Raw genomic sequence first — 24,496 nt, 5'->3', positions numbered from 1 at the left:
AGTTTTGGAAACTTTAGAGTGTTTTCTTTCCTGAGCTGTCAATTATGTGCATATTCTAGCATCTTGTCCTGACAAAATATCCCGTTTACTACGGGAACGTTATTTTTCCAAAAATGAAAATACTGCCCCCTAGTCACATTTTACTGTCTCTGTCACCTGGAGTAGCAAACCTTTCTGTCTCTGCATCAGGGATGAACACACAGGGAGATAGACTCACACACACACACACACTGTCACTTTTAGAAACTTGAGCACAGTAAAATAAGTCCTGTTTTCTATCTGTTCAAAATAGGAGGGTGGAATTGTTTTATGGAAATAATGGACTTTGAATCGATCATACAATGTATTTTTTATATCACCCAGGGCTACATGCAGCACCACCTTCTCCATACAGACAGGTATCCACTGCAGTAGCTCCCTCAGGACCTGAGAGAGAAGTGTGTGTGTTGGGAGCTGATTGTGTGAGCCGGGTCACAGCGAGGGCACATCAGTCCTTTCTACCCATTGTGCTCTTACCTGTTACCTGGAAATCACTCCCATCTTCCATTCGCCACCTCATTGTTATTGCTGCCACTGTCTCTCTACCAACAAGGTGGATTACAATGGATTCAGCTCGAGCTGCTATGGAGCTTTTCATCAGAGAACAAATAGCCACAACTCTTATAACCAACCCTTTTCTCTGTTTAAGAACTAACACCTTTAGCTCTGAGGTGAATTGATAATGGAGAATCTCTCTTCCAGAGTCAAGATGGGAGGCATCAAAAGTATTTTCTTATAGTGCATTGTGTAAATAAACCTTAGGCAATGTTATTGCCTTTGAGTGGCGAGGATCTCATGCGCTAAGAAAAAGCATTAGTGCCCTAATTGAATTTGTTTTGTTTTGTTGCTTCAAAGGCTGTTTGGTGTCTAAGTGTGGAAGTGCATTCAAAAAAGGGTGACAGCCTCATTAGGATATAAATGCAGGTGGTTGAACCATGGAACATTATTAGGTCTTGGTTTGTTCATTTCCTCTCCGGGCTAGAGCAATACCAGGGGTGCCCTAGATCTGGCTGCAGTCAAAGACAGACAGGGAATCTTCTATACTCTTACCAACAGTACAACCTTTAAAAGAAAAATCTATTCCAATTTTGTTCAAAGGTTATTTGTTCTTGATGCAACTACAGTACACAAACATGCTGTTTTGTACATGGGTGTGATGCAGACAGGGCTTGAACTTGGATGACCCTCCTCAAGAACAGTTGGGGGTGATCGAGAGTGACCCTGAGTAAACAAAGGCTCAGTCACCCTGTGTGTGTGTGTGTGTGTGTGTGTGTGTGTGTGTGTGTGTGTGTGTGTGTGTGTGTGTGTGTGTGTGTGTGTGTGTGTGTGTGTGTGTGTGTGTGTGTGTGTGTGTGTGTGTGTGTGTGTGTTCACATGGAGGGTCAGGTCAGGCCCAGCAGAAACTGGGCTCCATGTCTGAACCCACTAAGGTGTAGTGTAATAGTATCACTACCTCAGCCCCCCAGCTCTTTTATGAACCTTATAGACTGACAAGCTTATCTTTCTAATTCAGACGCTTGCTAAACCCAAAGTATTATACAAGTTTAGATATCCTGGAGTATCTTGTCTCCCCATAGAAAAGCAGTGCCTCAGACATTTAGACCTCCTCTGATATTACAATTCTAAAGGAACTGTTGTTTTGTTGCATTTGTTGTTAGCTAAAGTTGTTGTTGATTTTATTTGTAGCATCACAGAGTATGGCTCTTTGTTCCCTCTGTGCCACTGTAATAGTCCTCACCGTGACTGGCATGGGGATCCAGCTGTCCCACGGTGTCACCTCACTCACTCCTGCTGTCTGTTGCGTGTCAGACACTAGGCTGCCACTACCACCAGGAGCAGCCTTATCTCTGTGGCAGAACCAGGAGCTTTTCAAGCTTTACTTCACCAAGTTCCCTGTAGGTGATCTCACCTTAGATCTTATTCATGTTTTAGCATCAGATAATAATTCACCGTGTGTGTGTGTGTGTGTGTGTGTGTGTGTGTGTGTGTGTGTGTGTGTGTGTGTGTGTGTGTGTGTGTGTGTGTGTGTGTGTGTGTGTGTGTTCACTGCTTTGGATTTGTCACATACTTACCAAGATGCATAATGACTTTGGATTCTATATTTCAACTTTAATAACCATGTAATTCATGGGACAGGCTGGATGAATTGTGCTGGCCAGTGATGCCATCTAGTGGTTCAAATGTACTGTATGATTATAATCTGTGAGCACAAAACATTAGGAACACCTGCTCTTTCCATAAGACTGACCAGGTGAAAGTTATGATCCCTGATTGATGTCACTTATTTAAAATCCACTTCAAATCCGTGTAGGTGAAGGGGAGGAGACTAAAGAGTGATTTTAAAGCCTTGAGACAATTAAGACATGGATTGTGTACGTGTACCATTCAGAGGGTGAATGGGCAAGACAAAGTGCAACGCTGCCAATTTGACACAAGTGTGGGAAGCATTAGAGTCAACATGGGCCAGCATCCCAGTGGAACGCTTTCGACACCTTGTAGAATCCATGGCCAGATGAATTTAGGCTGTTCTGAGGGCAACTCAATATCAGGAAGGTGTTCCCAATGTTTTGTTCCCAAATGAATTACTTAAACAATGTGATTTTCTGGATTTTCGTTTTAGATTCTGTCTCTCACGGTTGAAGTGTACCCATGATAAAAAAAATGACAGACCTCTACAGACCTTGTAAGTAGGAAAACCTGAAAATTGGCAGTGTATCAAATACTTGTTCTCCCCACTGTATATATATACATTTTTTTTTTTTTTTGGGGGGGGGGGGGTCTCAACCCCCAACCCCCGGTAGGCAGTCATTGTAAATAAGAATTTGTTCTTAACGGACTTGCCTAGTTAAATAAAATAATTGTCATGTTTATTTTATATCTTATAGTTTAATATGATGAATGAGCTCTGAAGTGAAGCAATGAGTGAAAAATAGTCATTTCAACAGCTACTTCACTGACAGTATTTTTTTATTGGCAATGAAAATTTGTTTGATCACCACTTAGTTTTGACCAAAATACAATTAGTAATGAATAAAAAATGGACACAAAATAAAATGATTCTTTGTTTGTGCAAATCGAGGATGTAAAAGTCAACAAAAAAGTCAAACTTGATCGAGTACTCCAGCAGAAATAACTCAAAGACAGGTAGGAGGGCTGTACAATAGGTTTCCCTGGCAACTCAGACAAAAACAAAGAGTTAACAGTTACACCAATGTCACAGCAAGCAACAGGTTTGTCATTAAAATTCACCTCACTTCGACATGTTCATATACACTCTACGCACAATGAGTTAAGCAGTCTGTCTTTCAGTTATTTCTCAGCGATGCTGAGTCGGACTCCACGGCAAAATAAAAAAAGTCCAGCTTGAGTTTATTCATGTATGGCTTTATGGTCAAGGTACTGTAGGTGAGTGAGATCATCTGATGAAGAGTGTTCCTGCTGTTACTTGATCTCTGAGCTGAGTAGCTTCAGAGTGGAGTCTGTCTGTGGCTGTATCAAAGTGCTTGTCACATCATCAGTAGACATCACAGTGCGTTTCTGTGTCCTCCCAGAATGCTTTGCTATGAGATGGGCTCCGTCATGATTGTGAGGTGAGGGGCTGTGGCTGGTGACTCAGATACATGGGGCTGTACACGCCACTAGAGGGAAGGCTTTACCAGCTGGGGGAGGGGGGGGGAGGGGGAGGGGGGGGTCACATGGCGACCAGATGGACAGTCTCTCCAAGGTGAAAACACAAATTTATCAGCACAATGGAAAATAACTATGTACAAAATGGTCTCTCGGGGAATGATGGAGAAATGTTCAAGGAGCAGCATAGTTTAACCAAGGTCATTGACTTGAAATGGGAAGGGGGGGGGTTATTTGCACAAACTCTGAATATCTTTTTTTTGTAATATAGATGTGTATATATTTATATATATATATATTAAAAAAACCTCATATTTATATTCATTTACAGATAACCTACACATCTCCTGGTAGAAGAAATACACAGAACATTATGCTTCAACAAGTTATTGTACATGTAAAAGGTAGAAATGGTGACAACAGGACAGACTGAAGGAAAGTAGCACCGGCAGCTGCTGCCCAGGTTTCAGGGGGCCTTGACTCGTAAGTGCAGAGGGGGGAGGCGGATTGGCAGGAGGCACCCCTCTCCCCCCCCGATTGGCAGGAGGCACCCCTCTCTGCCCCCCCCCTCTCTTTTTCAGGGGTAGTTTGGGTGGGAGGGTAGGTAAGGGGGGTGCTTCTTGGCAGTGCGTCTTGTCAGAATGTTTGTTCCAGGCAGGATGACCCATCCAGCAGCTCCAAGGTACAGTAAGACCTTCTCTACATACAGTATCTGGACCTGAAAGAGAGGAGGTATGGTTTAAGTACACTGTGAAGCTTTATCCACAGTGACAGTGCAGTTGTCATGAACATGGATTTGATCATATGGGAATTATTGTTGACATTACTAACATCTCTCTACCTTGGCATTCAGGGGTATTCATGTATTTATTAGGGATCCCCATTAATTCCTGCCAAGGCAGCAGCTGCTCTTCCTTGGGTCCGAACACATTAAGGCACTTACATCACATATAAAACAGTACATCATTTAACAGTATTACACCACTACATATTTAAAATACAAAATGTATATTACTGCCATACTACCTGTGTGTGTCTCTTCACAGTCCCCGCTGTTCCACAAGGTGCATTTTTATCTATTTTTATCTGATTCTACTGCTTGCATCAGTTACCTGATGTGGAATAAAGTTCCATGTGTTCTGTGGCTGTAGTTGTCTGTGCTGGACAGGGATTAAAGGAGGGACAACAGAGTGAGGCCGCCTCATGCTGCTGCCTTTGACTCCTATCATCTGATCATGGATGCCTGCACTAGAGCAGGGACTCTCCTCTCCAAGCAAACATGGTTATTTGTAAAGACAAGTAACCCTCTCACCCCGTTCCAATTTCTCACAGTCATTTGCTGTCCCTGAGCAGAACGACAGATGCAAGAGAGAGGGAGAGTTTGTGCGTGAGCATGTGTGTATGCGCAACTGATAGCTTGTACAGGGATAATGTGTGTGACTTACAGCTTACAGTCTCTCTTCTCCTCCCTCAGCAGGAGTAGGTCCTCACTGTAGAGCTGTCCAGACGCTGCACTGCTAAGGGGCCAACTGTAGGGGGAGACAGAGACCCGTCAGTTAGTCACTTAGCTTCAACACCCAGAGTGGGCCCAGGGTCAGTAGATAATGCTATCCAACTTACTTTATGCCCATAACAACTGACACAGGATCAGCTCCCATTGCCCACTGTGAGAGGGACAAACAAATGAGAGAGACAAACAAAACGGACTCTAAACCAGTTGATAAGGGCTAGGAGAACAGTAGACCATACTGTGGATACAACACACTGCACACACACGGGAACAAGGTTAGTCAAAATGTCAGCTAGCAAAGCCAAGGCACATTGCATCGCACACTCAGAGGAGGAGTGCACGTGGCCATTTTGAGTGAATCACACCTCGCACAGGAACAAGTCTGTTAATGTCATCACCACCACAGACCAGGGACCACAGATAGAGGCAGATACAGGAAGGCAGCTCGATTACACTGGGGACAGAGTGTTAGAGAAGAACTCTGGTCAAAACCTGCAATCGGATGTCAGCGATAGACTTACTTGTATCAGAAGTTGCGTCCATAGTTCTGGCATAATGCAGCCTGCTGCACTACAGTTCAGCTATAACTCACTGGGCCACAATCACAGACGCAAGTTTCAATAAATCTCTCATTCCCTTGAAAACGCAACGATTTTGACCAGCGTCCTCTTTTAACAACAGGGCGAGGAGCGACAAACCGGCAACTGTAAAACATCCATCTTTTCCATCATAAATATTTATTACAGGGCAACTAACATAACTCAACAAACATAGCTCAAATAACATAGCCCAACTAACATAGCTCAGCTAACATAAAACTAACATAGCTCAGCTAACAAAACTAACATAGCTCAGCTAACATAAAACTAACATAGCTCAGCTAACATAAAACTAACATAGCTCAGCTAACATAAAACTAACATAGCTCAACTAACATAGAACTAACATAGCTCAACTAACATAGAACTAACATAGCTCAACTAACATAAAACTAACATAGCTCAACTAACATAAAACTAACATAGCTCAACTAACATAAAACTAACATAGCTCAACTAACATAGCTCAACTAACATAGAACTAACATAGCTCAGCTAACATAGCTCAACTAACATAGCTCAGCTAACATAGCTCAGCTAACATAGAACTAACATAGCCCAACTAACATAGATCAGCTAACAAAACTAACATAGCTCAACTAACATAAAACTAACATAGCTCAGCTAACATAAAACTAACATAGCTCGGCTAACATAAAACTAACATAGCTCGGCTAACATAAAACTAACATAGCTCGGCTAACATAAAACTAACATAGCTCGGCTAACTTAAAACTAACATAGCTCGGCTAACATAAAACTAACATAGCTCAGCTAACATAGCTCAGCTAACATAGCTCAGCTAACATAGCTCAACTAACATAGCTCAGCTAACATAAAACTAACATAGCTCAACTAACATAAAACTAACATAGCTCAACTAACATAAAACTAACATAGCTCAACTAACATAAAACTAACATAGCTCAGCTAACATAAAACTAACATAGCTCAACTAACATAAAACTAACATAGCTCGGCTAACTTAAAACTAACATAGCTCGGCTAACTTAAAACTAACATAGCTCAGCTAACATAAAACTAACATAGCTCAACTAACATAGCTCAACTAACATAGAACTAACATAGCTCAGCTAACATAAAACTAACAGCTCAGCTAACATAAAACTAACATAGCTCAGCTAACATAAAACTAACATAGCTCAGCTAACATAAAACTAACATAGCTCAGCTAACATAAAACTAACATAGCTCAGCTAACATAAAACTAACATAGCTCAACTAACATAGAACTAACATAGCTCAACTAACATAGAACTAACATAGCTCAACTAACATAAAACTAACATAGCTCAACTAACATAAAACTAACATAGCTCAACTAACATAAAACTAACATAGCTCAACTAACATAGCTCAACTAACATAGAACTAACATAGCTCAGCTAACATAGCTCAGCTAACATAGCTCAGCTAACATAGCTCAGCTAACATAGAACTAACATAGCCCAACTAACATAGATCAGCTAACAAAACTAACATAGCTCAACTAACATAAAACTAACATAGCTCAGCTAACATAAAACTAACATAGCTCGGCTAACATAAAACTAACATAGCTCGGCTAACATAAAACTAACATAGCTCGGCTAACATAAAACTAACATAGCTCGGCTAACTTAAAACTAACATAGCTCGGCTAACATAAAACTAACATAGCTCAACTAACATAGCTCAGCTAACATAGCTCAGCTAACATAGCTCAGCTAACATAGCTCAGCTAACATAAAACTAACATAGCTCAACTAACATAAAACTAACATAGCTCAACTAACATAGAACTAACATAGCTCAACTAACATAAAACTAACATAGCTCAGCTAACATAAAACTAACATAGCTCGGCTAACATAAAACTAACATAGCTCGGCTAACATAAAACTAACATAGCTCGGCTAACTTAAAACTAACATAGCTCAGCTAACATAAAACTAACATAGCTCAACTAACATAGCTCAACTAACATAGAACTAACATAGCTCAGCTAACATAAAACTAACAGCTCAGCTAACATAAAACTAACATAGCTCAGCTAACATAAAACTAACATAGCTCAGCTAACATAAAACTAACATAGCTCAGCTAACATAAAACTAACATAGCTCAGCTAACATAAAACTAACATAGCTCAACTAACATAAAACTAACATAGCTCAACTAACATAAAACTAACATAGCTCAACTAACATAGAACTAACATAGCTCAGCTAACATAAAACGAACATAGCTCAACTAACATAAAACTAACATAAAACGCACATAAAACTAACATAAAACTAACATAGCTCAGCTAACATAGCTCAGCTAACATAGCTCAACTAACATAAAACTAACATAGCTCAACTAACATAAAAATAACATAGCTCAACTAACATAGAACTAACATAGCTCAACTAACATAAAACTAACATAGCTCAGCTAACATAAAACTAACATAGCTCGGCTAACATAAAACTAACATAGCTCGGCTAACATAAAACTAACATAGCTCAGCTAACATAAAACTAACATAGCTCAGCTAACATAAAACTAACATAGCTCAGCTAACATAAAACTAACATAGCTCAGCTAACATAAAACTAACATAGCTCAACTAACATAAAACTAACATAGCTCAACTAACATAGAACTAACATAGCTCAGCTAACATAAAACGAACATAGCTCAACTAACATAAAACTAACATAAAACTAACATAAAACTAACATAGCTCAACTAACATAGCTCAGCTAACATAGCTCAGCTAACATAGCTCAACTAACATAGCTCAACTAACATAAAACTAACATAGCTCAACTAACATAAAACTAACATAGCTCAACTAACATAAAACTAACATAGCTCAACTAACATAGAACTAACATAGCTCGGCTAACTTAAAACAAACATAGCTCAACTAACATAAAACTAACATAAAACTAACATAGCTCAACTAACATAGCTCAGCTAACATAGCTCAGCTAACATAGCTCAGCTAACATAGAACTAAGCTCAGATAACATAGAACTAACATAGCTCAACTAACATAGCTCAGCTAACATAGCTCAACTAACATAGCTCAACTAACATAGCTCAGCTAACATAGCTCAACTAACATAGCTCAACTAACATAGCTCAACTAACATAGCTCAGCTAACATAGCTCAGCTAACATAGAACTAACATAGCTCAACTAACATAGCTCAGCTAACATAGCTCAGCTAACAAAGCTAACATAAAACTAACATAGCTCAGCTAACAAAGCTAACATAAAACTAACATAGCTCAACTAACATAGAACTAACTAAGCTCAACTAACATAGCTCAGCTAACATAGCTCAGCTAACATAGAACTAACTAAGCTCAACTAACATAGCTCAGCTAACATAAAACTAACATAGCTCAGCTAAGATAAAACTAACATAGCTCAGCTAACATAAAACTAACATAGCTCAGCTAACATAAAACTAACATAGCTCAACTAACATAAAACTAACATAGCTCAACTAACATAAAACTAACATAGCTCAACTAACATAAAACTAACATAGCTCAACTAACATAAAACTAACATAGCTCAGCTAACATAAAACTAACATAGCTCAGCTAACATAAAACTAACATAGCTCAGCTAACATAGCTCAGCTAACATAAAACTAACATAGCTCAGCTAACATAAAACTAACATAGCTCAGCTAACATAAAACTAACATAGAACTAACATAGCTCAACTAACATAAAACTAACATAAAACTAACATAGCTCAGCTAACATAGCTCAGCTAACATAAAACTAACATAGCTCAGCTAACTTAAAACTAACATAGCTCGGCTAACTTAAAACAAACATAGCTCAACTAACATAAAACTAACATAAAACTAACATAGCTCAGCTAACATAGCTCAGCTAACATAGAACTAAGCTCAGCTAACATAGAACTAACATAGCTCAGCTAACATAGCTCAACTAACATAGCTCAACTAACATAGCTCAGCTAACATAGCTCAACTAACATAGCTCAACTAACATAGCTCAGCTAACATAGCTCAGCTAACATAGAACTAACATAGCTCAGCTAACATAGCTAACATAAAACTAACATAGCTCAGCTAACAAAGCTAACATAAAACTAACATAGCTCAACTAACATAGAACTAACTAAGCTCAACTAACATAGCTCAGCTAACATAGCTCAGCTAACATAGAACTAACATAGCTCAGCTAACATAAAACTAACATAGCTCAGCTAAGATAAAACTAACATAGCTCAGCTAACATAAAACTAACATAGCTCAGCTAACATAAAACTAACATAGCTCAACTAACATAGCTCAACTGACATAAAACTAACATAGCTCAACTGACATAAAACTAACATAGATCAACTAACATAAAACTAACATAGCTCAGCTAACATAAAACTAACATAGCTCAGCTAACATAGCTCAGCTAACATAAAACTAACATAAAACTAACATAGCTCAGCTAACATAGAACTAACATAGCTCAACTAACATAAAACTAACATAGCTCAGCTAACAAAACTAACATAGCTCAGCTAACATAAAACTAACATAAAACTAACATAGCTCAGCTAACATAAAACGAACATAGCTCAACTAACATAGCTCAGCTAACATAGCTCAGCTAACATAAAACTAACATAGCTCAGCTAACATAAAACTAACATAGCTCAGCTAACATAAAACTAACATAAAACTAACATAGCTCAGCTAACATAGAACTAACATAGCTCAACTAACATAAAACTAACATAGCTCAGCTAACAAAACTAACATAGCTCAGCTAACATAAAACTAACATAAAACTAACATAGCTCAGCTAACATAAAACGAACATAGCTCAACTAACATAGCTCAGCTAACATAAAACTAACATAGCTCAGCTAACATAAAACTAACATAAAACTAACATAGCTCGGCTAACATAAAACTAACATAGCTCGGCTAACATAAAACTAACATAGCTCGGCTAACTTAAAACTAACATAGCTCAGCTAACATAAAACTAACATAACTCAACTAACATAGCTCAACTAACATAGCTCAACTAATATAGCTCAACTAACATAGCTCAGCTAACATAGAACTAACATAGCTCAACTAACATAGCTCAGCTAACATAGCTCAACTAACATAGCTCAGCTAACATAGAACTAACATAGCTCAGCTAACATAGCTCAGCTAACATAGCTCAGCTAACATAGCTCAGCTAACAAAGCTAACATAAAACTAACATAGCTCAACTAACCTAAAATGAACATAGCTCAACTAACATAGCTCAGCTAACATAGCTCAGCTAACATAGCTCAGCTAACAAAGCTAACATAAAACTACCATAGCTCAACTAACATAAAACTAACATAGCTCAACTAACATAGAACTAACTAAGCTCAACTAACATAGCTCAGCTAACATAAAACTAACATAGCTCAACTAACATAGCTCAACTAATATAGCTCAACTAATATAGCTCAACTAATATAGCTCAACTAACATAGCTCAGCTAACATAGCTCAGCTAACATAGCTCAGCTAACATTGAACTAACATAGCTCAGCTAACATAGCTCAGCTAACATAGCTCAGCTAACATAGCTCAGCTAACATAGCTCAGCTAACATAGCTCAGCTAACATAGAACTAACATAGCCCAACTAACATAGATCAGCTAACAAAACTAACATAGCTCAACTAACATAAAACTAACATAGCTCAGCTAACATAAAACTAACATAGCTCAACTAATATAGCTCAACTAATATAGCTCAACTAATATAGCTCAACTAACATAGCTCAGCTAACATAGCTCAGCTAACATAGAACTAACATAGCCGAACTAACATAGCCCAACTAACATAGCTCAGCTAACAAAACTAACAGCTCAACTAACATAAAACTAACATAGCTCAGCTAACATAAAACTAACATAGCTCAGCTAACATAAAACTAACATAGCTCGGCTAACATAAAACTAACATAGCTCGGCTAACATAAAACTAACATAGCTCGGCTAACTTAAAACTAACATAGCTCGGCTAACTTAAAACTAACATAGCTCAGCTAACATAAAACTAACATAGCTCAACTAACCTAAAATGAACATAGCTCAACTAACATAGCTCAACTAACATAGCTCAACTAACATAGCTCAGCTAACATAGAACTAAGCTCAGCTAACATAGAACTAAGCTCAGCTAACATAGAACTAAGCTCAGCTAACATAGAACTAACATAGCTCAACTAACATAGCTCAGCTAACATAGAACTAACATAGCTCAGCTAACATAGCTCAGCTAACATAGAACTAACATAGCTCAACTAACATAGCTCAGCTAACATAGCTCAGCTAACATAGCTCAGCTAACATAGCTCAGCTAACATAGCTCAGCTAACATAGCTCAGCTAACAAAGCTAACATAAAACTAACATAGCTCAACTAACATAAAACTAACATAGCTCCACTAACATAAAATGAACATAGCTCAACTAACATAGCTCAACTAAAATAGCTCAGCTAACATAGCTCAGCTAACAAAGCTAACATAAAACTAACATAGCTCAACTAACATAAAACTAACATAGCTCAACTAACATAAAACTGAACATAGCTCAACTAACATAGCTCAACTAAAATAGCTCAACTAACATAGCTCAACTAACACAGCTCAACTAACATAGCTCAGCTAACATAAAACTAACATAGCTCAGCTAACATAAAACTAACATAGCTCAGCTAACATAAAACTAACATAGCTCGGCTAACATAAAACTAACATAGCTCGGCTAACATAAAACTAACATAGCTCAACTAACATAGCTCAGCTAACATAGCTCAGCTAACAAAGCTAACATAAAACTAACATAAAACTAACATAGCTCAACTAACATAAAACTAACATAGCTCAGCTAACATAGAACTAACACAGCTCAACTAACATAGCTCAGCTAACATAAAACGAACATAGCTCAGCTAACATAAAACTAACATAGCTCAACTAACATAGCTCAACTAACATAGATCAGCTAACAAAACTAACATAGCTCAACTAACATAAAACTAACATAGCTCAACTAACATAAAACTAACATAGCTCAACTAACATAGCTCAACTAATATAGCTCAACTAATATAGCTCAACTAATATAGCTCAACTAATATAGCTCAACTAACATAGCTCAGCTAACATAGCTCAGCTAACATTGAACTAACATAGCTCAGCTAACATAGCTCAGCTAACAAAGCTAACATAAAACTAACATAGCTCAACTAACATAAAACTAACATAGCTCAGCTAACATAGAACTAACACAGCTCAACTAACATAGCTCAGCTAACATAAAACGAACATAGCTCAGCTAACATAAAACTAACATAGCTCAACTAACATAGCTCAACTAACATAGCTCAACTAATATAGCTCAACTAATATAGCTCAGCTAACATAGCTCAGCTAACATAGCTCAGCTAACATAGAACTAACTAAGCTCAACTAACATAGCTCAGCTAACATAGAACTAACACAGCTCAACTAACATAGCTCAGCTAACATAAAACTAACATAGCTCAGCTAACATAAAACTAACATAGCTCAACTAACATAAAACTAACGTAGCTCAGCTAACATAAAACTAACATAGCTCAGCTAACATAAAACTAACATAGCTCAGCTAACATAAAACTAACATAGCTCAACTAACATAGCTCAACTAACATAGCTCAACTAACATAGCTCAACTAATATAGCTCAACTAATATAGCTCAACTAATATAGCTCAACTAACATAGCTCAGCTAACATAGCTCAGCTAACATTGAACTAACATAGCTCAGCTAACATAGCTCAGCTAACATAGCTCAGCTAACATAGCTCAGCTAACATAGCTCAGCTAACATAGAACTAACATAGCCCAACTAACATAGATCAGCTAACAAAACTAACATAGCTCAACTAACATAAAACTAACATAGCTCAGCTAACATAAAACTAACATAGCTCAACTAATATAGCTCAACTAATATAGCTCAACTAACATAGCTCAGCTAACATAGCTCAGCTAACATAGAACTAACATAGCCGAACTAACATAGCCCAACTAACATAGATCAGCTAACAAAACTAACATAGCTCAACTAACATAAAACTAACATAGATCAGCTAACAAAACTAACATAGCTCAACTAACATAAAACTAACATAGCTCAGCTAACATAAAACTAACATAGCTCAGCTAACATAAAACTAACATAGCTCAGCTAACATAAAACTAACATAGCTCAGCTAACATAAAACTAACATAGCTCAGCTAACATAGCTCGGCTAACTTAAAACTAACATAGCTCGGCTAACTTAAAACTAACATAGCTCAACTAACATAGCTCAACTAACATAGAACTAACATAGCTCAACTAACATAGAACTAACATAGCTCAACTAACATAGAACTAACATAGCTCAGCTAACATAAAACTAACATAGCTCAGCTAACATAAAACTAACATAGCTCAGCTAACATAAAACTAACATAGCTCAGCTAACATAAAACTAACATAGCTCAGCTAACATAAAACTAACATAGCTCAACTAACATAAAACTAACATAGCTCAACTAACATAAAACTAACATAGCTCAACTAACATAGAACTAACATAGCTCAACTAACATAGCTCAACTAACATAGCTCAGCTAACATAAAACGAACATAGCTCAACTAACATAGCTCAGCTAACATAGCTCAGCTAACATAGCTCAGCTAACATAGCTCAGCTAACATAGCTCAGCTAACATAGAACTAACATAGCCCAACTAACATAGATCAGCTAACATAAAACTAACATAGCTCAGCTAACATAAAACTAACATAGCTCAGCTAACATAAAACTAACATAGCTCAGCTAACATAAAACTAACATAGCTCAGCTAACATAAAACTAACATAGCTCGGCTAACTTAAAACTAACATAGCTCAGCTAACATAAAACTAACATAGCTCAGCTAACATAAAACTAACATAGCTCAGCTAACAAAACTAACATAGCTCAGCTAACATAAAACTAACATAGCTCAGCTAACATAAAACGAACATAGCTCAACTAACATAGCTCAGCTAACATAGCTCAGCTAACATAGCTCAGCTAACATAAAACTAACATAGCTCAGCTAACATAAAACTAACATAGCTCAACTAACATAAAACTAACATAGCTCAACTAACATAAAACGAACATAGCTTAGCTAACAAAACTAACATAGCTCAGCTAACATAAAACTAACATAAAACTAACATAGCTCAGCTAACATAAAACGAACATAGCTCAGCTAACATAGCTCAGCTAACATAGCTCAGCTAACATAGCTCAGCTAACATAGCTCAGCTAACATAGCCCAACTAACATAGCTCAGCTAACAAAACTAACAGCTCAACTAACATAAAACTAACATAGCTCAGCTAACATAAAACTAACATAGCTCAGCTAACATAAAACTAACATAGCTCAAACATAAAACTAACATAGCTCAGGCTAACATAAAACTAACATAGCTCAACTAACATAAAACTAACATAGCTCAGCTAACATAAAACTAACATAGCTCAGCTAACATAAAACTAACATAGCTCGGCTAACATAAAACTAACATAGCTCGGCTAACATAAAACTAACATAGCTCGGCTAACTTAAAACTAACATAGCTCGGCTAACTTAAAACTAACATAGCTCAGCTAACATAAAACTAACATAGCTCAACTAACCTAAAATGAACATAGCTCAACTAACATAGCTCAGCTAACATAGAACTAAGCTCAGCTAACATAGAACTAAGCTCAGCTAACATAGAACTAAGCTCAGCTAACATAGAACTAACATAGCTCAACTAACATAGCTCAGCTAACATAGCTCAGCTAACATAGAACTAACATAGCTCAACTAACATAGCTCAGCTAACATAGCTCAGCTAACAAAGCTAACATAAAACTAACATAGCTCAACTAACATAAAACTAACATAGCTCCACTAACATAAAACTAACATAGCTCAACTAACCTAAAATGAACATAGCTCAACTAACATAGCTCAGCTAACATAGCTCAGCTAACATAGAACTAACATAGCTCAGCTAACATAGCTCAGCTAACATAGCTCAGCTAACATAGAACTAACATAGCTCAGCTAACATAGCTCAGCTAACATAGCTCAGCTAACATAGAACTAACATAGCTCAGCTAACATAGAACTAACATAGCTCAGCTAACATAGAACTAACATAGCTCAACTAACATAGCTCAGCTAACATAGCTCAGCTAACAAAGCTAACATGAAACTAACATAGCTCAACTAACATAAAACTAACTAAGCTCAACTAACATAGCTCAGCTAACATAGAACTAACATAGCTCAGCTAACATAGCTCAACTAACATAGCTCAGCTAACATAGCTCAGCTAACATAGAACTAACACAGCTCAACTAACATAGCTCAGCTAACATAGCTCAGCTAACATAGAACTAACACAGCTCAACTAACATAGCTCAGCTAACATAGCTCAGCTAACATAAAACTAACATAGCTCAGCTAACATAAAACTAACATAGCTCAACTAACATAGCTCAACTAATATAGCTCAACTAACATAGCTCAGCTAACATAGAACTAACATAGCTCAACTAACATAGCTCAACTAACATAGCTCAACTAACATAGCTCAGCTAACATAGCTCAGCTAACATAGCCCAACTAACATAGCTCAGCTAACAAAACTAACAGCTCAACTAACATAAAACTAACATAGCTCAGCTAACATAAAACTAACATAGCTCAGCTAACATAAAACTAACATAGCTCGGCTAACATAAAACTAACATAGCTCGGCTAACATAAAACTAACATAGCTCGGCTAACATAAAACTAACATAGCTCGGCTAACATAAAACTAACATAGCTCGGCTAACTTAAAACTAACATAGCTCGGCTAACTTAAAACTAACATAGCTCGGCTAACATAAAACTAACATAGCTCGGCTAACTTAAAACTAACATAGCTCGGCTAACTTAAAACTAACATAGCTCAGCTAACATAAAACTAACATAGCTCAGCTAACCTAAAATGAACATAGCTCAACTAACATAGCTCAGCTAACATAGAACTAAGCTCAGCTAACATAGAACTAAGCTCAGCTAACATAGAACTAAGCTCAGCTAACATAGAACTAACATAGCTCAACTAACATAGCTCAGCTAACATAGCTCAGCTAACATAGAACTAACATAGCTCAACTAACATAGCTCAGCTAACATAGCTCAGCTAACAAAGCTAACATAAAACTAACATAGCTCAACTAACATAAAACTAACATAGCTCCACTAACATAAAACTAACATAGCTCAACTAACCTAAAATGAACATAGCTCAACTAACATAGCTCAGCTAACATAGCTCAGCTAACATAGAACTAACATAGCTCAGCTAACATAGCTCAGCTAACATAGCTCAGCTAACATAGAACTAACATAGCTCAGCTAACATAGCTCAGCTAACATAGCTCAGCTAACATAGAACTAACATAGCTCAGCTAACATAGAACTAACATAGCTCAGCTAACATAGAACTAACATAGCTCAACTAACATAGCTCAGCTAACATAGCTCAGCTAACAAAGCTAACATGAAACTAACATAGCTCAACTAACATAAAACTAACTAAGCTCAACTAACATAGCTCAGCTAACATAGAACTAACATAGCTCAGCTAACATAGCTCAACTAACATAGCTCAGCTAACATAGCTCAGCTAACATAGAACTAACACAGCTCAACTAACATAGCTCAGCTAACATAGCTCAGCTAACATAGAACTAACACAGCTCAACTAACATAGCTCAGCTAACATAGCTCAGCTAACATAAAACTAACATAGCTCAGCTAACATAAAACTAACATAGCTCAACTAACATAGCTCAACTAATATAGCTCAACTAACATAGCTCAGCTAACATAGAACTAACATAGCTCAACTAACATAGCTCAACTAACATAGCTCAACTAACATAGCTCAGCTAACATAGCTAAGCTAACATAGCTCAGCTAACATAGCTAAGCTAACATAGCTCAGCTAACATAGCTAAGCTAACATAGCTAAGCTAACATAGCTCAGCTAACATAGCTCAGCTAACATAAAACTAACATAGCTCAACCAACATAGCACTAACATAGCTCAACTAACATAGAACTAACATAGCTCAGCTAACATAGTTCAGCTAACATAGCTCAGCAAACATAGCTCAGCTAATATACAACTGACATAGCTCAGCTAACATATAAAACTAACATAGCTCAGCTAACATAAAACTAACATAGCTCAGCTAACATAGCTCAACTAACATAGCTCAACTAACATAGCTCAACTAACATAGCTCAGCTAACATAGCACAACTAACATATGCAAAGGGGATTCATTGCTTTAACTTCAAGGGTGCAGCAGCAGAGGCTGCAACTAACAACTACTCTGCTAATAACAGTAACCTGAGTAACAATTACTGGACACACAATATGTCTACAATAACAAACGGACAACCTGGACAAACAATGGCCACTCTTGTAGTTGGCATCAGGAGCAGAACGAAACAGAGCAGTAGAGGTAGAGAGAGAAGACAGTTGGAGAAGAGAAGAGGTACGGTAGGGTGGACAGCAGGAACCGGGGAGTTTTGGGGGGGCGTAACGGCACACAGGCCAACAGCAGGCCACATGGTATCGCTCCAGTATATCTGACCTTGAAACCAGTCCAAATACATGTCGTCAGGACTGTCATCCAGCGCCTCATAAAGCACTGCACACAGAGCAGCAGTCCCAGGGCAGAGGAAATACAGGTACAGTCAGCAACATGCTCCACCCATACACCCATAGACGAGAGAGAGAGTGATGAGGAGAGAGCTCCAAGTAAAGAGAGGTGCAAGAGGACCTCCCCAAACTCTAACACAGAAATTAAATGTATCCAGGTACAATCTTAATCAAATACATTTTGTGGCAGTTAGCTATGTTTGTTAGTGTTTGATGAGTGCAATTTACCCTGAAACTTGGCATTTTTAGCAATTCACATTCATCCATGCTAAGTGCCCTAAACTGAATGCTCTAGTTGAATTGTTAGGTCTACTTTGTGGGGGTCTTGGCCATGCAGGGGGTGGGAGAGCTCACCTTCGGGGGGTAGCCTACGGGAGTGTGAGCCGGTGGTGACGCGGAAGCCAGCGGGGAGGGTCTCTGCCGAGCCGGGCATCATACTGATCCCATGGACGTCCCGCGGGGGGAACTGCCTCCTCCACGATGGCCCCCGGAGGTCATTATCTTCATACTGATGGACAGACACACAAACATGTTAGGGATTGAGTTTAGAGATGGAAGCCATTATCTTATCACCAAATAAACTGGTCTGAGAACAGCTTGTGTCTGCATATAGTGTTTATAGTGTTAGTGTATAGCTAACAAATATGACTAATTTCCCAAGGCCCCTTATATTTATATCTCAAACCAACTCTAAGACAATATGAGAGACAAATGAGTGATGGGTGGGAAGTGGAAACCGAGGACAGGTCTGAGGTGCAGTGAGATGGTGGAAAACAGAGTAATGATTGACAACAAACCCAGGTGTGTGTGTCTGTCTGCCACGGCCCATCACCCATGGTAACAGCGGGGCTAGCTGTCCGGGTGACAGGAGTCACTCACCTCGTCCAGTCGTCTCTCAGTGCCCAGGGCTAGCAGGTTATTATATTCCCTCTCCAGAATTTGACGTGCCTGGGGAGAGGAAGGGGAAATAGGTCTTATTAGGTACATTTGAAATGGAAGTTGTAGGTCTCTTTATTTGGGGCTCCAGACGCTTTCAGTCATTTTGATACCAAGCTAGCATGACCAAACAGCTCTCTGTTGACCTACTGGTCTGGCACTCAGGGTATTATTAGACCTGTTTGAGATGGAAAGACTGAGAAATTAAAAGATGTGTTTGAAGTGTACTGCTGTTCGAAGTGTATCCTCTAAATAATTTATTCTGTCCTGAAAATCTAAAAAATAAACAATTGAAAACACTGTTCAATTTAACATCATAATTCACTTGCTTTTAGAGAGACAAGACTACGGACACGGACTCTTGGAATGAAGATGTTAATGTCGTCCTCTTACGCTAGTATATTATGCATAGCGCTCTTGTGGCGTAACTATGCTATAGCGTGATGCGGGGCAGAGGGATCTGACCTGAGTGCTTTGGTTGGGGATCTGGATGAGCAGCGCCAGGCTGGTGTGGTCAAAGTTGTCATCGAGGGCGACCAGGGCCCCGTGCACGCCGCTCTCCAGCAGGATGTTGGCATAGTCCTTTAGGCCGATGCTCTGGACCCAGCGAATCACCCGCTCGTTGCTCCACACCAGCACGTCTGGGGCACACAGACATGGTATTACGGTAAACACAACATGGGTGTTTGGCCACAGACAGAATATTTCCATGTCTGGTTACATGATGAAGAAAACCTCTGGGCTCTGCTAGATTGGTCCTTACTGACCATCACCTCCTAGCTCTATGACCGCTTGGCTATATTCCACAATAGAATGCAATACATACTGTAAAGTAAGTGCGTTTCCACAATTATTATTTGCCTTAGCAGATTACTAACGAGATTGTAATTAGACACTACTAGAATATATTTTTGCTTAACGGTCTTCATAATCGTTCCAAGAGCAGTCTTTAATAAAAGAAAAAAGTCCACCCAAAAACGATCTTTTGGTATTTGTTTCATTAGTCCATTGTTGACATAGTCCCAAAATGTTATGCTTGTCACCAATCAACTTTTGAAGATACTGTATTATAACTTTAAAAATACAGAAATCATCCCCATATGAGGGATTTTGCATACGGGGATGATTTCTGTGTTTTGAAAGTTACATATCTTGAAAATGTGATTTCTGATAAGCAAAACAATTTGGGACTATGTCAACAATGGACTAATGAAACAAATACCAAAATATCGTTTTTGGGTGGAATTTCCCTTTAAGTACCTCTCATTTCATGCTGACTGTGCTCTCTGCGTCTCTCCAGCTCTTTCCTGTCATAGTTGAGCTTCTTCAGACCCATGATACCATACTGCAAACTCGTCCTACAGACATGGGAACATTATAAAAGCCACTTATTACCACAAAATGAGACTAAACACTAAACTTTCTGATCAAATCCTACATCATGCAGGAGGAGGGCAGGTGTACCTGTGAAAGCTGTCCACCATTTTGAGATGCACCCGGAGGTCCTTCTTGGTGAGGTGGTCCAGCATGCGGGCGTCCACCAGGCACTCCATGAAGTAGCTGCGGTACTGAGGTAGTCCTAGACTGGGCAACCACTCGTTCCCTATCCACTCATGGTTCATGTCACCATATGCTAGAGTCTGACAATAATGACAAGGAAACAATTACATACTGTAGCCCATTGTTAATCTGTACACAATTTTGAGGTTTAAAAGTAGCCACATAGACAACTCTGGTGTGTGCCTAGTTAAACAAAGTTTAAATAAAAATAGAGTAACTCTAAATAATCTACAATTCTACTGTTCTAATCCATCAGAGACCGCAAATCCTTTACCTGCGCCCAGCTCCCCTCCTCGGACTCCCCGGACCTCTGTCATTGGTCAGGCATGGAAAAGAAACAGTAGCAATATGCATGAGAACATAATAGCAACAGGTCACTGGACTTCATCTACAGTCCAATAGTCTCTACTCTAGCATCAGAGGCTCTTGACTTGCTCAAGCCAGAGCCAAGGCCTCAGAACATACAGTAGAGGTCTCCCTCGCATATATTCCCCGAACAAACTATTCACATCTAAAAGTAGAACTCCATCTAAATATGCATGAAAAATCACTATTCGAGGGAGGGAAAGTGGCCTGTGGGATTTATCTGCAATCTGAGAAGGGAGAATGATTTCCCCCCTTTAGCGTGTGAACTGAACTGGCCCCATGGGAGAGTAACACAGTTATCCCTTTAGTCCTGGCCTGGGCTGAGCTGCTGCCAGATTACATTTGATTTGGAGACGGGCGCTGCTGCCACATTAGGCCAATCCAACCCCATTCGCACAAAACGCCTGGCACAAATGAGAGCCTTTTCCCCCGTGGTTTGCCCTCCGTACAATGGTGCTGAGTTGGCTATTAGCCTCATTGTGCCCGACATGCAGGCTGTATTAGAGGCAGGGAGAACAGTGGAACAAAGAATAACCTTTATGTTCAAGCTCAAAGAGATCCATAATTACACGTACAGTATAGTACATAGCTGTCTGTGTCCTAGGGATTGACATACAGTATAGTACATAGCTGTCTGTGTCCTAGGGATTGACATGAATGACACCTGCAGTGACTAATAATCCTGCAAGCTTTAATCTTGAGACAGAACCAATAGGTTCCAAATGAACAATTTCGGGAACATACTGTATCAGTTAGCAGACCTGTATCTGATTTGATGTAGCTTCTTACACCAGTCTTGTAGGGTGAATCCTATGTACAATCAGCTGATCACTGTCAGCTTTAAAAGGATGACATTGCTAATGGAAAAAAAATAGCATTATGTCTTGACATGTGCTGTATCTAATCAACATCTGGCTGAAACGTACCATAAACACGGGTAATATAGGGTAACTACAGTATGGTACCCAAGGGCAACGCAGCTCCCTGAACCATAGCAGTAACACCAACACATACTGGGAAATATAGGACAGTGCACCAGTCATTACAATTAAAAAGCCTTCTTTACCCATTATAATGAAAGGGAGAACTGAGAATGGATGTGATGTGATGAAGTCTAACCACATTATCAACAAACCTACTGTTATTCAATCTCCCTACCCTCCAAATCCTATAGGGGGAAAAACATGTTTTATTGTCACATACACCAGATAGGTGCAGTGAAATGTGTTGTTTTATAGGGTTAATACCCCTGGAGCAAATCAGGGTGAAGTGCCTTACACAAGGGCACAATGACAGATTTTTCACCTTGTCGGCTCAGGTATTCGAATCAGTGACCTTTTGGTTACTGGCCCAATGCTCTAACTGCTAGGCTACCTGCCGCCCAGTCCTCAGTACAGGCCTCAGTCAAGCAGCCATTGACAAGTCTCAACACTGCAGTGAAAGCAAGTGAGTGAGAGCAGAGAAGAGGTAAAAGGAGAGGAAGGACTAACCGTTTTGGAGGAGGGTGCTGCGAGGGTCTCCATTTCCTCGTGGGTCACCCATACATTGCCTGACGGCTAGGAGTGCGGTGCCCAAGAGAAGAAGACAGCAGCAGCAGCAGCAGTAGTCCGCCAGGAGGGGCAAGCAGTATTAAAGAAGAAGAGCAGCACCACTGTAAGCCAATAGTGTTATAGCATCATGGTCAGATGATGAGAAGGCCCGCCCCTCTGGGGTCAAAGGGCATGCACAGTACACAAACAAACACAGACACAAAACTGATTGAGGTAGAAGATGTCCTTAACCACAGATCTAGGATCAGATACCCTGTCCCCATCATAACATTATCCATTAAAGGGGTGAAATACTATCTGATCCTGTATCAGTGGTTAGGGGCAACTTCTGACTTTGGATAGACAAAAACAGCACATAAGACAGGAGCAGCCCACCTACACAGGTGCAACACATACGGGCCAAAGCAACACATTTACCATGCATGACAAGACTGGTTCACCATAAACTAGTGTAGTAGTGGATTAGTACAGGGGTTTGGAGCAAACAGACATAAATACAAACATGCATATCCACCTCAGTCTAGTTTGATATACCTTAGTGTACCACACTGTTAAACCCCTTTCTAACAGACTCAGTCTAGTTTGATATACCTCAGTGTACCACACCATTAAACCCCTTTCTAACAGACTCTGTCTAGTTTGATATACCTCAGTGTACCACACTGTTAAACCCCTTTTAACAGACTCAGCCTAGTTTGATATACCTTAGTGTACCACACTGTTAAACCCCTTTCTAACAGACTCAGCCTAGTTTGATATACCTTAGTGTACACCACACTGTTAAACCCCTTTCTAACAGACTCAGTCTAGTTGGATATACCTTAGTGTACCACACTGTTAAACCCCTTTCTAACAGACTCAGTCTAGTTTGATATACCTCAGTGTACCACACTGTTAAACCCCTTTCTAACAGACTCAGTCTAGTTGGATATACCTTAGTGTACACCACACTGTTAAACCCCTTTCTAACAGACTCAGTCTAGTTTGATATACCTCAGTGTACCACACCATTAAACCCCTTTCTAACAGATTATGTCTAGTTTGATATACCTCAGTGTACCACACTGTTAAACCCCTTTCTAACAGACTCTGTCTAGTTTGATATACCTCAGTGTACCACACTGTTAAACCCCTTTCTAACAGACTCTGTCTAGTTTGATATACCTCAGTGTACCACACCGTTAAACCCCTTTCTAACAGACTCAGTCTAGTTTGATATACCTCAGTGTACCACACTGTTAAACCCCTTTCTAACAGATTATGTCTAGTTTGATATACCTCAGTGTACCACACCATTAAACCCCTTTCTAACAGACTCAGCCTAGTTTGATATACCTCAGTGTACCACACCGTTACACCCCATTCTAATAGTCTAGTTTGATATACCTCAGTGTACCACACCATGAAACCCCTTTCTAACAGACTCAGTCTAGTTTGATATACCTTAGTGTACCACAC

The 24,496-nt window shown here is 39.1% G+C and overlaps 1 protein-coding gene and 1 pseudogene across 9 annotated transcripts in view; one reads left to right on the top strand and one right to left on the bottom strand.

Annotated features, from left to right (window-relative positions):
- LOC124013555 overlaps positions 1 to 3,605 on the top strand; it is a 38,890-nt pseudogene extending 35,285 nt beyond the window's left edge.
- Positions 3,606 to 4,236: 631 nt separating this feature from the next.
- LOC124014314 (liprin-alpha-2-like) overlaps positions 4,237 to 24,496 on the bottom strand; it is a 261,318-nt gene continuing 241,058 nt past the window's right edge. For 6 of the 9 annotated variants that reach the window (XM_046329152.1, XM_046329154.1, XM_046329155.1 and 3 more), the window contains 9 exons: positions 22,979 to 23,044; positions 21,397 to 21,432; positions 21,027 to 21,202; positions 20,823 to 20,920; positions 20,028 to 20,203; positions 19,506 to 19,574; positions 18,981 to 19,134; positions 5,182 to 5,195; positions 4,237 to 4,384 (listed from right to left, as the gene is read on the bottom strand). In XM_046329152.1, coding sequence (XP_046185108.1) covers positions 4,244 to 4,384; positions 5,182 to 5,195; positions 18,981 to 19,134; positions 19,506 to 19,574; positions 20,028 to 20,203; positions 20,823 to 20,920; positions 21,027 to 21,202; positions 21,397 to 21,432; positions 22,979 to 23,044 — 930 coding nt within the window. In that variant the 3' untranslated portion in view covers positions 4,237 to 4,243. Of the gene's footprint in view, positions 4,385 to 4,507; positions 5,196 to 18,558; positions 18,616 to 18,980; positions 19,135 to 19,505; positions 19,575 to 20,027; positions 20,204 to 20,822; positions 20,921 to 21,026; positions 21,203 to 21,396; positions 21,433 to 22,978; positions 23,045 to 24,496 lie in introns of all 9 variants that reach the window. The other 3 variants (XM_046329153.1, XR_006835003.1, XM_046329156.1) reach the window with 3 other exon arrangements.

The sequence above is a fragment of the Oncorhynchus gorbuscha genome, linkage group LG25, assembly GCF_021184085.1.
Source record: "Oncorhynchus gorbuscha isolate QuinsamMale2020 ecotype Even-year linkage group LG25, OgorEven_v1.0, whole genome shotgun sequence".
Taxonomy (NCBI): domain Eukaryota; kingdom Metazoa; phylum Chordata; class Actinopteri; order Salmoniformes; family Salmonidae; genus Oncorhynchus; species Oncorhynchus gorbuscha.
Note: the sequence above shows the minus strand (reverse complement) of the source record. Positions and strands in the feature narration are given on the sequence as shown.